Genomic DNA, 14265 nt, shown 5'->3' with positions numbered 1-14265 from the left:
ATCGTTCTTAGTGTTTACGTCTTCTGTAGCAACTTCTCTTCCTTTCTCATCCTTGAACAACTTATTATTGCATAATACTTCAACTGTTAGCTGTTAATTCCTAACATTTCACTAGGGCATTAGCATACATACGTTAAAGCAAATAAAATAAATAAACAACAGGTTATAATAAAACCTAAAATCTTACTCTATACTAAAACAAGTCAAATTAATCATAAACAACTGATTATAATAAGGTCTAAAAAGAATCTCCTTCTAGTTACACATGTAAGTTCCCAGTGTCTGACGCCTCGTCTCATCATTCATGCTCCTGCTTTTGCTTTAATCAAAATCATCTAATTGACACGAATTATCATTCCATTTATCACAGAAGGAACAACTTAGTTCCCTAAAGGGCTGTCAAGCCCTGGAAGAGGCCACCCAAGGCAGAGGTAGAGTCCCCATTCCTGGAGATATTTGAAAGCCGTGTAGATGTGGTGCTGAGGAACGCGGCTTTGCAGTGCTCTTGGCAGCACTGGGTTAACGGCTGGACTCGATGATCTTAAAGGTCTCTTTACACTAAACCGATTCTATCATTTACCCTCTTCACACTGATGCCCCGACGTACACCGGAGCAGTGCTACCATGAGATGCCCCCCACCCTGCCTGTCTACCACGTACAGAAAGCCGCATCGATAGGTGACACGACGTGGCTGCTGGAGGACGAGCACGGCCCCGCGCACCCGCCGCGCCGTTCCCCGGCGGCGGGGGATGCCGCCTGCGCGTCCCCGGTCACTCCGGGTATACGGGCTGTCCCGCCGCGACTGCCGGGCAGGAGCCTGCCTCCTGCCCCGGCTAGTGCCCGCCCCGCCGCGCCCGCTTACCCCATGCTCGCCGATATCGCTATCGCTTGTCGCTGCCGCCACCGCTCGCCCCGCGCTCGGCCACGCCTACACTGCGTCACACCGACGCCCCGCCCCTTAAAGGCTCTCGGGCCCTCCGCGCGCCTCCTCCCGGGGCGTGGCGAGCGGCACCCAGTGCGTCTCCTCTGCCTCCCGCCAGAGGGCCAGGGGCACCCCTGGCCTCTCACACCACCCCAGCACGGCAGGGGCTGGAAGGGACCTCTGGAGATCAGCCAGTTCAACTTCCTTGCTAAAGCAGGCTCGCCCGGAACAGGTTGCCCAGGATGACAATGTTCAGGTGCATTTGGAATCTCTCCAGGAAAGGAGACCCCACAACCTCTCTGGGCAGCCTGCTCCAGGGCTCCAGCACCCTCAGAGTAAAGAAGTTTCTCCTGTTCAGATGCAACCTGCCGGGTTCCAGTTTGTGCCCCTTGTTCTGTCACTGGGCACCACCAAAAGAGCCTGGCCCCATCCTCTTGCCCTTGTCCTTTAGACATTAATAACCACTGATGAGATCCTCTCTCACCTGCACTTCTCCAGGCTAAGCAGCCCTAGGTCTCTCAGCCTTTCCTCTTCACAGAGATGCTCCAGTCCCCTCAGCCTCTTTGCAGCTTTTGCTAGACTCTCCAGTAGTTTCCCATCTCTCTTTGTAGCCTCCCACACGTATATAAAATATGAATGTCTGGACTCTTGTAATCACCAATACAGTGCACAGATTTATTTTGCCTGACACTGAAACAGGGCAAGAAATCTTATGAAATGGTTTGGGTTCGAAGGGGCCTCTAAAGGTGAGCAGTAGCAAATATTGATTAAAAACTAAATGCAAAAGATGCTAAAAATCCAGAAGACAGCTCCAACAAAAGCAGTTTCTCTAAATGAACTACTATAAATGTAATCTGTCAGTGTTTAAGAGCACAGAGAAAGGCTGTCAATGCTTTAGAGGACACCCTCCCATTCAGTAATAAGAGCACGGGCCAGTGGTTATTATGGTCTAAAGAGCATGATCTCTCCTCTTCCTTTTGTCTCCACTTCTTCAGATACTCCAATACACGCGTGGGGTTTGAGTTTTTCCACATTCTTAACACAGAAATAAGCATTTCTATTTTCATATTCTGCTGTCACGCATCAATTACACAAGGAAGAACCTTTAAGGAAATATTATACAAGCTGAGACTTGACATGGCTTACCTGGGGTCAGAAGAAATGTAATCATCAGGGTCTGAGAACAACTGCATGTCACTGACACTGCTTGAGCCAAGAGCCCTGCAGTAAGAGAATTACTTTCAGAAACGGAATTTACACTTATTCAAGCACCTGGCTGAGTACCACATGCTTATGAAATGTAACATACACTAGAAAGAGATTTATTTTGCCATCATCAAAGGGTAAAAGTATTTGAAAACGCTCAAGCAGACATACTTGAGCAGGTTGCCCAGGAGCTCACGCTCTCATCTGTCCACCTCATCATTCCCATTTGACAGGTATGAGTTAACACAGATCCCTGACAGAGGTAGACAGAGACCTAAAAGCTGCCTTTGTAAGACTTAACCATTAAATTGTGCATTTCTGCCATTTGATGATAGAACTATGACCAGCTGTATACATTCAGTTTGCCTCATACCTTGACTTCAGCAGATCACAAGAAGTTTTCCAGGTGTCTAGTCTTAAGGCAGGATTAGAGCAACAATATCGAAGCGTGCAATATCCACAGCAGAAGAAGGGACAGGATTGTGCAGGGTATGTTTTGCCATGCAAATCAGTGTATGCTTCACAGTCCTCACCCTGAACTGGAAAGAAGTTAAAACCCAATTTTAGCAACTACAGAAGCAATTGAATCAAGTCTCTTTCTCATACTGACCAGCTCACCCCTGCTAACATTTCAACATGCTTCAAGTATTTTGTTTAGGTCCAACAAATGGATTATTTCCTTTAGAGTACAGGAAATACTTACTCCTCACACACAAAGTATCTTGGCTTCATCAAGTAGCTCTTTCCAACTCTTAAGGAGTACATAAAGGATTAAACTGCATGCTCTGTCTGGTGATACTCTTCACTACATCTGCTAGTGGATACCAAATTACTGCAAAGGCTCAAGGAGCAACATCACTAGCCAAATGTGTTATAAATCCCACAGAAGCCCTAAAATCAGTTAGAAGAAAATGTTACATTTTCCTGGGTATTTGACTTGATGCAAAAGATGCAACACAACCACATTTGTCATAGAGTTGGATTTCATGGGACCTCGGTGCTTCTACCTGTTGTTTTGTTTACTTTGTGGAAAATCCTTACCCTGTTAGTCTATGGCACAAACAAGAGATGCCATAAACCAGAGATTCCTCAGTTAAGTGGTGTCTTTCCATTTCAAGAGTCAACTGGTGTAGCTACAATGGTAAGATAAGGGAGATGTTCATGCCCTAGGATGGATTTCTTGGGGGACACTCACTCCAGGATTTGCAGCACTGTACTGGGCTGATACATTTTTTTAACGGCTCTTTTCTCACCTCTCTGCCCCCTGAAGCCTGTATGACTGCATGGTAAGAATATCACATTAAAAGCCTCCAAAACAAAAATACTTCTCAAAGCTTAAGCAAAAAGCATTTCCCAAGAAGAATCTTTAGCAAGAGCATCATTACTGTTTTCAGTGATAAATGCTGCAGTTTCTATTCCTCATTTTCCTTCCTACCACCTTATCACATATCACATTATGAAGACACACCCTGATATTTTGCTCCTACACCACACACCATCCAGAAAGCTCAAATTACTTCAAGTGTAATTGTTCAGAGAAAGCAAACAAGAGGCAAAGACAACAAATAATGTTCTTTCAGTAAGAGATATATCCTGGAGTGTTTAAATTGATTTTGACATTTGAGAGCTCAGTCTTGATTCTCTGACACCAAGACACCCACACATATTTCAGCCAACATGGATAAAAACTAAATAAATGTTCTAAAAGGTTAAATGTGTAAGTTCATTATACACAAACAAAAAAGGAACTTCTCCTGTACCAATACCAAAGTACTTCTACTAATGTGTTTATGCACACTTATGCCAGGTTAACCGAATTTTCTCCAGCAGACAGGTAATATCACCTAAGAAGTCTCTCCTTCCTGTATCACCAATATGGAAATAATAGGTAGCTAAACCAACTCCAAAATACCTTGTGAAATTACAAACAAAACAAGGCAATCACAGAACTACTTCTGTCTTGCAATATCACTACTGCAGCCCAGTAAGAATGGAAACTAAAGGCTTAGGCAAGTTCTCCCATGGCTGAGCTGAGCCAACAAGGGCTAAGCACATCAAAGGGGAAGAATCTGTCTCCTCTACTTTGTTCCTGTCTTATTCCATCAGCTGTGGCACCCATGACACTCTTTCTCAACTGATTCAATTCACCAACTGGTCAGTAAATCAAGCAGGTCTTGTGAGACTTTTTCCTCAGATGGTTTTCCAACAGGTTAATAATCTGAATCACCTCAGAAGAGGTCCAGAGTATACCCAAAGCACCACAATACAAGGACGACTATAGCTAAGGAAGTCTCTCTGGAGACATTCAAGACTTGTATGGAAGTGTTCCTGTGTGACCCACACTAGATTGTATGGTTATGTAGTCCTACTCTGGCAGGGGGGTGGACTCGATGATCTCCAGGGGTCCCTTCCAACCCCTAACATCCTGTGATCCTGTGTGCCTGTTTTGGCACACCAGCTACTGAGGTGTTGATCCTATCCTACAGGACAGCACCCTAATGATTTCAGACAACCAATACAACAAAAGCACTTCTAGCTGATTGAGTTCCACCTCAAAAGCAGGTCTGCTAAACTATTCCCAATGAAAATCCCAAAACATTCCAAGAAGAAAACTTCTAACTTCCAACTCCATTTATTCAAGGCTAGCTAGTACAGTTACTGCTGTGGCACTGTCATTATGACTCAGCTTAAAGAACCATTTTCCTGGTGTGCATACTTAGAAGTAGTTATAGATAAAAGTTACCATTTCAGCCATGCTCAGCACTCTGACCAAGTTACATGACGTCTTGCATATCCCTTGAAGATCATGATTATCTTTCTTGCACATATCTGTGCAGAATTTGATCCACCAAAGTGATGCCACTGATGCATACAATATCAAGAGCACTTCTCTTTTTCTGAGACTTCATCTGACAAGGCCTATGATCACATCTGCTTTCTTTTCATCGCATGACAAAGCCGGAGAAGCCTATATGCTCCACCGTTTAAGCACACTAATATGATAGCTACAAATAGTGCTGCTGGGAAAAAAAAGCAATTAGCAGTGTAACCATCTCACAGCTATGTACCAACCCAGTTATCAAACTATTTTATAGTAGCACTGCTGTTTATATCATCACCCAACACCTAAGCATTTATATTGTCTCGTCCTAAAAGGCTAAAATCTACCATGACAGGGGTGAAAAGGTGGGATGGAATTCAAGAGTGACCAGCAACCACTCTGTGGCACGTCATTCCTACCCCGGTAATCCTACCTTAGGGTTACCAATAGACAGTGCTCATGGAGTGGGTGCATGCAGGCGTTGCTGGAGCACCAACACCACACTCCGAATTCGACAAAAACTTAGCTCACTTTCAGCATCACTGCTGAGGTGTGGGTATCCCCTGCCTGCCACGGGGCCAATGGTGGCGGTCGGAGCTTGTGGTTTTGGGGGACCTGGGCTGCGACGTGGGCAGGGCGGGCAGGACCCGTCCGCCGCCGCTTGGGCAGCTGAGCTGACGAGTCTCTGCTGGAAGCTGGGGGGCTCCCCCAACCCGGGGGCTTCGGGAGGGCCCACTCTGGGAACGCAGCCCCACCCGCGGAGACCGGCAGAAGCCCTTAGCGTCTGCCTCCGAAAGAGACGTCGGAACCCACCAGCCCTCCTTGAGGGCCCAGACCGCCTGCTCTCAACTCGCAGTACCCGGCACCCCGCTGCCCTCAGCTGCCGCCCCGCACTCACCGACCGCCGCCAGCAGCCAGAGGAGGCCGAGAGCGCCGCGCCACATCCCGCGCGCCCTGCGGCTTCTCCCGCTCCGACGGGCAGGGGCCGGGCGATCGGCACCGCTCCGGCACCCCCGGGCGCCGCCGCGCGGCGGCGGGCAGAGCCGCGGGCAGAGGCGTGCCCGGGGCGCAGGGAGGAGCGGGCAGCGGCGAGGCAGGTGGCGCTTCCTGTCCTTCTCGGCTGCTGTGACTGGAAAGGTGCGAGATGTAGCCACGGTCAGAACAGGCCCCGCTTTTCAGAGCGCCTGCGACGCGAGCTTCGAGGCAGTCCCGAGACGCGCTGTGCTCTGAGCCGAGGAGCTTGTGCCCTGGCTCCCTTCACCTCTGCCGCCATCTAACGGATCTCTGCCGCGCCCTGGTGCTGGGGGGCGGCGAATCTTCTGAAGGCCTGGTGGAAGGTGGCTACTAGAAAGGTGGCTACTAGAAGAGGATGGCTGAGGATGTTCTCAACAGCCTGAGCTGCAGGAGGCAGCCTCTGCAAAGCCTCTGTTCGGCAGCTGCAGCCGGCTGGCCTTGTAGAAGGGCTTCTGGGGGTTTCAGGTTTCCCTCTTGGTCCTGAACTGCATTTCAGACCTGGATTCTCCAATATGGGATTTTGTACTCCTCTTCTACTACTCTGGTTGTGCCTGAGACACCGTCTGGTTTTTATCCTGGTGTCACAACCCTCAACTAGCTGAGCAAGGAGAATAGAATAGAATAGAATAGAACAGAACAGGTTGGAAGAGACCTTCAAGATCATCGCATCCAACCTATCAACCAATCCAACCTACCTAAACAACTAACCCATGGCACCAAGCACCCTGTCAAGTCTCCTCCTGAACACCTCCAGTGATGGTGACTCCACCACCTCCCCAGGCAGCCCATTCCAATGGGCAATCACTCTCTCTGTATAGAACTTCTTCCTAACATCCCAGCCTAAACCTCCCCTGGTGCAGCATGAGACTGTGTCCTCTTGTTCTGGTGCTGGCTGCCTGGGAGAAGAGACCAACCTCTGCCTGTCTACAACCTCCCTTCAGGTAGTTGTAGAGAGCAATAAGGTCACCCCTGAGTCTCCTCTTCTCCAGGCTAAGCAACCCCAGCTCCCTCAGCCTCTCCTCATAGGGCTTGTGTTCCAAACCCCTCCCCAACTTTGTTGCCCTTCTCTGGACACCTTCCAGCAAGTCAACCTCCTTCCTAAACTGAGGGGCCCAGAACTGGACACAGTACTCGAGGTGTGGCCTAACCAGTGCAGTATACAGGGGCAGAATGACCTCCCTGTTCCTGCTGGCCACACTGTTCCTGATGCAGGCCAGGATGCCATTGGCCCTCTTGGCTGCCTGGGCACACTGCAGGCTCATGTTCAGCCTACCATCGACCAGCACCCCCAGGTCCCTCTCTGCCTGGCTGCTCTCCAGCCACTCTGACCCCAGCCTGTAGCTCTGCATGGGGTTGTTGTGGCCAATGTGCAGAACCCGGCACTTGGATGTGTTCAATCTCATGCCATTGGATTCTGCCCATCTGTCCAGCGTGTTGAGATCCCTCTGCAAAGCCTCTCTACCCTCCAGCAGATCAACTCCTGCCCCCAGCTTGGTGTCGTCAGCAAATTTACTGATGATGGACTCAATGCCCTCATCCAGATCATCAATAAAGATGTTAAAGAGCATGGGGCCCAGGACTGATCCTTGGGGCACACCACCAGTGACTGGCCGCCAGCTGGATGTGGCACCATTCGCCACCACTCTCTGGGCTCAGCCTCCAGCCAGTTCCTAACCCAGTGCAGTGTGCTCCTGTCCAAGCCATGGGCTGACAGCCTGGCCAGGAGTTTGCTGTGGGGGACGGTGTCAAAAGCCTTGCTGAGGTCCAGGTAGACCACATCCACAGGCCTCCCCACATCCACCAGGCAGTCACCTGATCATAGAAGGAGATCAGGTTGGTCCGGCAGGACCTGCCCTTCCTGAATCCATGCTGGCTGGGCCTGATCCCTTGGCCATCCTGTAAGTGTTGTGTTATTGCACTCAGGATGACCTGTTCCATGATCTTGCCTGGCACGGAGGTCAGGCTGACAGGCCTATAATTCCCTGATTCATCCAATCGGCCCTTCTTGTGGATGGGCACCACGTTGGCCAGCTTCCAGTCCTCTGGGACCTCTCCAGTGAGCCAGGACTGCTGAAAAATCATGGAGAGTGGCTTGGCCAGCTCATCTGCCAGCTCTGATGCACATCCATTGCTGAGAGAGTTTACAAAGGCCTGTGAGGATAGGATGAGGGACAGTGGTTTTAAATTAGAGAAGAGTAGAGTTAGATTGGATGTTAGGAAAAAATTCTTTACAATTAGGGTGGTTGAGCACTGGAACAAGTTTTCCAGAGAGGTGGTTGAGGCCCCATCCCTGGAAATATTCAAGGTAAGGCATGACAGGGCTCTGAGCAACCTGATCTAGTTGAGGATGTCCCTGCTCACTGCAGGGAGGCTGGACTAGATGACCTTCAGAGGTCCCTTCCAACCTGGGTGATTCTATGATTCTGTGACAAGTCATCCTTATGTGGTTGACTCAGTGGGTTTATTCATGATTAAGAGATGGTCAAATGGTAATCAAAATTGAATGAAAGTCCATTGGCAATGAAATAGTGATCAAGCAACAACTGGATGGTAGTAAGACTCATAGAATTGTTTTGTTTGGAAAAGACCTTTCAGATCATTGAACCCAATTGCTAACACTGCCAAGTCCACCTCCTAAACCATGGTCCTAAGCACCATAAACTCTTTTCAATACCTCCAGGGATGGTGACTCCACCATTGTCCTTTGGGAAGCCTGTTCCAGAGCTTGACACCCTCAGCCCATAGATCCATCCTGTGTGGGTGCCTCTCTGGAGCTTTTCTACGCTCAAAATAGGTCAATGTCCCCACCCAATGCCTCTGAAGCTGCCCCACAGCCACTTGCAGCTTCCTACCCCACCAAAGAAAGGCTCCCATTGGCCTCTGAAAGGAAGTTCATTGCCATGCAGAAAGGCCATTTTCATTGTGACTCCTCAGTTTGCACTCCTGCTACTTTTCGTGGTGGAGGCAGCACATAACCAAAGTGCTATGGAGTTCAGGACAAGATGTTGGGCCACCTGCCACATTTAGGTGCAATCCTGAGGTCCTGTGCTGTGACCCAGCCACCCAGTGTGTCTGAGTGGATGGGATACTGTAAGGGACCAGAAATCATTATGTAGCTCAACATTGTTGGAAGAATTGTTTGGGGTATGGAGAGCTTGGCACTTTGCCCCTGTGGTAGGCCGTGGGGCATTGGGGTGGGGGAGGTTCAAAGGTTGCTTCTGTCTCCTGTAGTGGACATCCCAGATCCAGAGCCAGTGCTGCAGGTCCAGCCTTGGTGGTGCAGTGCAGAAAGGAAGGTTCACCTCTGAACTGCTAGCAGAGCTCGTGGCCAGGGCTGTAGTCCTGGATGGTGCTGCCTGAGTATCACCTTTCAGTGTTCAACTCTGCTTGCTGCAGGAGAAGCTGCCCCACTTACATGGCTGCCAAGGGCTTGGGCCCCCACCTCAGAACTTCACACCAGCCCCTGTGAGGTGGTGACATGTCATAGAGGGTGCCAGGTAGCTTGACTATATTTTGGGTGCCTGCAGGTCAGTGGTAGACATGTCATTGTGACCTGCCAGGACAAGCCTAACTAAGAGAGGATGGACTTATCTGGTACATCAGCGTGACTTAGTGAAGTGAGGCAAGGGCAGGGGAAGGATGGTGCTGCCAAGGAAGGAAGAGACCCCCACACATTGGGCCTCTGGGGCTGAGCTGCAAGCCAACCCACATGTTTTGCTTCTCTCTCAGAGTCAGCAGAGGAGCATTGGGAGGAGACAGCCCAGCACTGCTGGGACAGAAACTCTCCAAACATTCACTGCCATGTCCAAGAAGAAGGAAAAGGCTCACAACTTGATGGAGCAGGGTGAGAACAAAGTATCCCCTCCCACAGCCTGGCCTGGGGTTTATGGGTGGCCACATGGGGCTGAGAGGGGTGACAGGGTGAGGCAGGAGCTGCCCAACTGCCCCAGGGCAGGGCCTCTCCCTTCTTCATCAAGTGGGGCTCAGGCTGGGCAGGGGGGCACCTGCTGACACATCCCTGTGCCTGCCATGCCCCACTTCCACACCAAGGCCTCCAGCCCTGCCCACCAGCCAGGCAGGCAGGGACAGAGTAGGCTCTTGGGTGCAGTCTCCTGGGGACACGTTCCTCATTCATGCCCCCTCCCCTCCAGCATGCATGTTGTGCCACCAGGCAGAGCTGGACCTGGATACGTGTGGGATCAAAGTGGAGCAGCATGGGATCTGTGCTCATGTGTTTTGCCTGGTGAGTTCCTTGGGGCTACCTCCTGCTTTCCCACAGGCAGTCCCTGCCACAGCTTCCTCATCAGCTCCCCATCTTTTCTATTCTGCAGTTTTTTGCTGACAGCCATTTCCAGAAGAGGCCAAGAAATTATGCTCACCTTGGGCTTTTCAGACAAGTGATTGAGAAGGCAGCGCAGAAGGTGAGAACATGACAAGATCAGGGACATTTGTGCCAGGAAAGGTTTGCAGCCCAGGCACCGAGAAAGAAACCTCTGCCTTTCCAGCCCTGGGACAAAAGTCTTGCTCTCAGCAGCTCCACAGAGGCTTCAGCACAGGAGCCTCACCTGCCAGGCAGATCTGCAGGGTGTGACCCGTCAGTGGCTATGTGCCCTGCCTGGAAGCATGAGGCTGGCTGTGGAGGCCCTGAGGATGCTGCTGAGTGAGGTTGCTCTGCCATTTACAGGTCTGCTTTGTCTGCCACCAGAGTGGGGCCACCATCACCTGCCGGGAGACAGGCTGTGACTGCAGCTTCCATCTCCCCTGTGCCACACAGGGTGGGTGTGTCACCCAGTACTTTGGGCTCTACAGGTAAGGGCAGCTGGTCCTCACAGGGAAGGCTCCCCACCACCAGGTCCCCTCCCTACCAGCTTCAGGCAAACAAGAAAGGAACTCACTGTGACACTTCCCAGTGGCCAGATACAGGCAGAGTCCCAGCTGGGCAAGCTCTGGATCTCCTTTGCTCCTCCTTTCCTCTCCTTGTGGCCACCACAGAAGGACACCCAACACTTTTCACCTCTCCTGTACTGTTTTTCTTTCCTCCAGGTCCTTCTGCAGGGAGCACCGCCCACAGCAGGCAGTGGATGTTGTTCCAAAGGTGGGCACCACCTGTTTCATCTGCCTGGAGCCTGTGGACAACCAAACGTCCTATAGGACCATGGTGTGTCCAGCATGCAAACACACCTGGTTCCATAGGGACTGCATCCAGAATCAGGCTGTCTTCACTGGTGCTCGCTGCTTCTGCTGCCCATCTTGTAAAAACAAATATAGATTTTCAATGGAAATGCTCACCATGGGGATCCGAGTCCCCCGGAGGTTGGTGGTTCTTACTCTTCCTAGCTCACGAGCCAGGAGGGTGCAAGCACTGTGCCACCCCAGTGCCTGCCCCTGTGGTCCTGGCTCCCTGGGTTCAGCTTCATGAAGGAGTTGGAAACAGGGTAGGGGGGAAGACGAAGGACACCGTGCATCTGCCTTAGGCTGGCACAGCAGGGGCTCATCAATGTTCCTTTCTCCATCAGACCACTATCCTGGGAGAACCTCCATGCAAATGCAGAAGTAAGCGGGAGGCACAGCTGCTGTGACTCTAGAGAGTGCCTGTGTCCAGGAGGCAGGGAGCAGGCACAGGAGGAAGGGTAATTTGTCAAAGCTGCACCCTGGGGCTTTGCACTGGATCCCCATCTGGCAAAGGGCTTGAAGCAGTCTGCCAGATGGTCCTGTGCCATGGTCACTTTGTCCTCAACAGCCATGAATGCATTTACTTCCCCAGGCCTTGGCAACTGCTCCTATGTTGCTCCTGTGCTGCCGAGGGAACGCACAGGCGATGTGCCTACCTGAGGTGCAGCACAGCCAGCTGGGAGTGCAACAGCTGTGCTGACCCCATCAGAGGTAAGAGGCAAAGCTCCCAGGTGCCACTGGGCCAGTGAGATGGCAGCAGGTGCCCCAGCTGGGCTTGGCAGAGTCTCTGTGCTCCAGAAGGGCTAGTGGCACTACCCTGGCCTCTCTTGCCATGGCCATGGTGGGGCCATGCCCTTGACCCTACTGCTTCCCTTTACAGCCTCTAGTGCCAGCTTAGGGCTCGCTGGCCCCAGCACCACTAGCCAGGCAGCACCAGCATCCTCAAGTGGCTCTCCAGCACTTCAGGGCAGCAGTCACCCCAGCTCCCCAGGGCCTGTTTGAGTGCAAGCTGGCTCCTGCCTGCAGCATCGCTGCCCAAACTCCCTATGGCCAGCCGAGAAAACACTGCAGGACCAGCCATACAGCATCCCCGAGTGATGGCCCTGATACCTCTCCACGAGTACAATAAAGTTGGTTGTTTATCTCTGCACTGGGAGATTAATTTTGCAGCTCCTAGCCCTTTCTCGGGGTTGGGGTGGATAGCGTTAGGGGTTGGGTCCAGAGTGTCTTCTACTCCACAGGAACTGGAGCACCGTCTCCACAATTCTCTCCTTGACAGCTGCCCTTGGCCGGCTGCCCAGCACCACGGCCGGCTGCTCCAGGCCTCGCTGGCCCCGCAGCCTGGGAGGTTCACACCCAGACCCGGACCGAGACTCCTTGTCTCTGTCCCGGGACCGCGGTGTGTCCCGGCCCGGCCTGAGCTCGGAGTGGGTCCTGCCGCGTGGTCCGCCCCGCGTCTCCGCCCGTCTCCCGGCAACGCAGGCCGCGCCCGCCAGCCCGGCATGGCCCTCGCGGCTCGCCGTAGCGCGGCGGTGGTGGTGGCGGCGGCGGCGCGGCCGGGCCGGTGGTGAGTTCTGTTGCTGTCGGGCCTCGGCCGTCCCGGGCTCCTCCGTACCCGGCCCCGGCAGTGTGGGGTCCCTGCTGGACCCAGCCCGGGGGTCGTTCCTGCTTCCGCGGTGTTGACGATCGGGTAGGGGGGCTCGGGGTTGCCGCCTGTATAGGAGAGTGCGGTACGGTTTTGGGGGGTGTGCTTCCGCGGCTGAGAGGGCCATTTGACTTTGGTTTTGTGGGCAGGTGTTGGGATGTCCCCGGGCTTGGGGGGGTTCTGTGAGCATGGAGGATACTGCCGGGTTGGGGAGGCTGGAGGGAGTGCTGCCCAGTCTGAAGGGTGTCGCTGGGTTTGGGGGTGTCGCTGGGGGGTGGGACTTCGGATATGCCCCCGGCTTCCGAGGTGCTGCTGGTGAGGAAGTGTGCCAGGATTTGGGCAGTGCTGCCCTGTGTTTCTGCTTTGGGGGTGCTGCCAAGCTGGGGGTGGCACAGAGAGGCACTCTTGTGATGAAGGCAGAGCAGTTGTCCGAGCGGCATGGGGGCCTGTGCCACCTGGCTTCATCCCCGCCGCTCCGGCAAGAGCGGGAGGGCTTGCTCGGCAGCTGCCGGGGAAAGCTGTGTTTGCTGGCCCAGCTTCTCGGCCTCGTTGCCTGCCTCCGGTCGGCTCAATTTAAGATCTGGCTTCCCCCGTGACGTTTATTCTGCCCTTCTATTGGAATCTGCTTGGCAGTCCCCAGGGAAGGGAGTTTAACCCGTGGCTAGGCCCAGGGAGCTGCTGGGGACAATTTTGTGAATGGCACATGGGAGCCGCAGCAAAGGGGCAGATGCATGTCCCCTTTCTCTGACCTGTTGGAAGCAGCATCTGCTCCAGCTCAACACCCCTGCCCCCGGCACAGCAGCAATACCAGCAGTGCTTCTACAGTGCCAGTGTGGCCATGCTGCACCCTCTGCCTGGGCATTTGGGCTGTTCAGCAGCTCTGGTACCAGGCTGCCTGCCCTTGGAAAGAGATAAGGGCACTCTCTGCCACCCTCATGTGTTTTTAGCTTGTCCTGACAGAGGTATTAGAGTACTTGGGGGATTGTGCTGTCTGCCCAGCTTTGGCAGTAAACAGTGTGTTGTTTCTGTAGTTTTGTTCTGTTCCTTGTTTTGAGTCTCTGATGCAGATCATTCAGGGCTGTTGATCCAGGCTGGTTTTTGCTTTGTTCCTGTGGTTTTGCTCAGCAGTGCTGCAGGAGGGATGCTGGGCAGTGCTGCTCCACTGCTGGATGCTGAGTTAGCCCTGATGAAAGGGGCTTTGGGAAATCCTTTCCTGAGTCCAGCTGAATTGCAAGTGATATTCTGCCAGTGGAGTTGCTATAGCAGTCGTGTCACTTGGCGGCTTCACTGACTCCTCTTGGGCTCACCTGGCTTTCTGCTTTGTATGAGGTTTTCAGCAAGCGTTCAAATCCTGCAGCCTTTGCTCCTGTTGCACTTTCCTGTTGCTCTTTGTGTTGCAGAGTGGTTTGTCAGATGGCTGTCTAGTGAACAAGAGAGATGTCCATGACAGTTGGCTGTTGGGCAATCTGAAACAGGAGAGGGGT

General features: G+C 52.5%; 3 protein-coding genes across 6 annotated transcripts in view; 2 read left to right on the top strand and 1 right to left on the bottom strand.

The window, feature by feature from the left end:
* SHISA5 (shisa family member 5) overlaps positions 1–5961 on the bottom strand; it is a 30434-nt gene extending 24473 nt beyond the window's left edge. Inside the window, exons 1-3 of the mRNA XM_068158047.1 lie at positions 5849–5961; positions 2503–2668; positions 2070–2144 (exon numbers count right to left, since the gene is read on the bottom strand). Coding sequence (XP_068014148.1) covers positions 2070–2144; positions 2503–2668; positions 5849–5894 — 287 coding nt within the window. The 5' untranslated portion in view covers positions 5895–5961. The remainder of the gene's footprint in view (positions 1–2069; positions 2145–2502; positions 2669–5848) is intronic.
* Positions 5962–9765: 3804 nt separating this feature from the next.
* On the top strand, positions 9766–12234 carry LOC137450795 (PHD finger protein 7-like). The gene is made up of 8 exons (XM_068157683.1): positions 9766–9819; positions 10136–10207; positions 10296–10385; positions 10649–10773; positions 11008–11277; positions 11481–11594; positions 11729–11847; positions 12191–12234. The coding sequence occupies exons 1-8, from the start codon at positions 9766–9768 to the stop codon at positions 12232–12234; spliced, it is 888 nt and encodes a 295-aa protein (XP_068013784.1).
* Positions 12235–12640: 406 nt separating this feature from the next.
* RNF123 (ring finger protein 123) overlaps positions 12641–14265 on the top strand; it is a 51396-nt gene continuing 49771 nt past the window's right edge. For 2 of the 4 annotated variants that reach the window (XM_068158013.1, XM_068158010.1), the window contains exon 1: positions 12641–12703. The gene's annotated coding sequence lies outside the window, so the exon portion shown is untranslated. The other 2 variants (XM_068158011.1, XM_068158012.1) reach the window with 2 other exon arrangements.

This window comes from Melanerpes formicivorus, unplaced genomic scaffold (genome assembly GCF_026170545.1).
Source record: "Melanerpes formicivorus ecotype bairdi unplaced genomic scaffold, bMelFor1.0.p_v2 SCAF_38, whole genome shotgun sequence".
NCBI lineage: Eukaryota > Metazoa > Chordata > Aves > Piciformes > Picidae > Melanerpes > Melanerpes formicivorus.
This window is presented reverse-complemented; position numbering and strand designations above follow the sequence as displayed.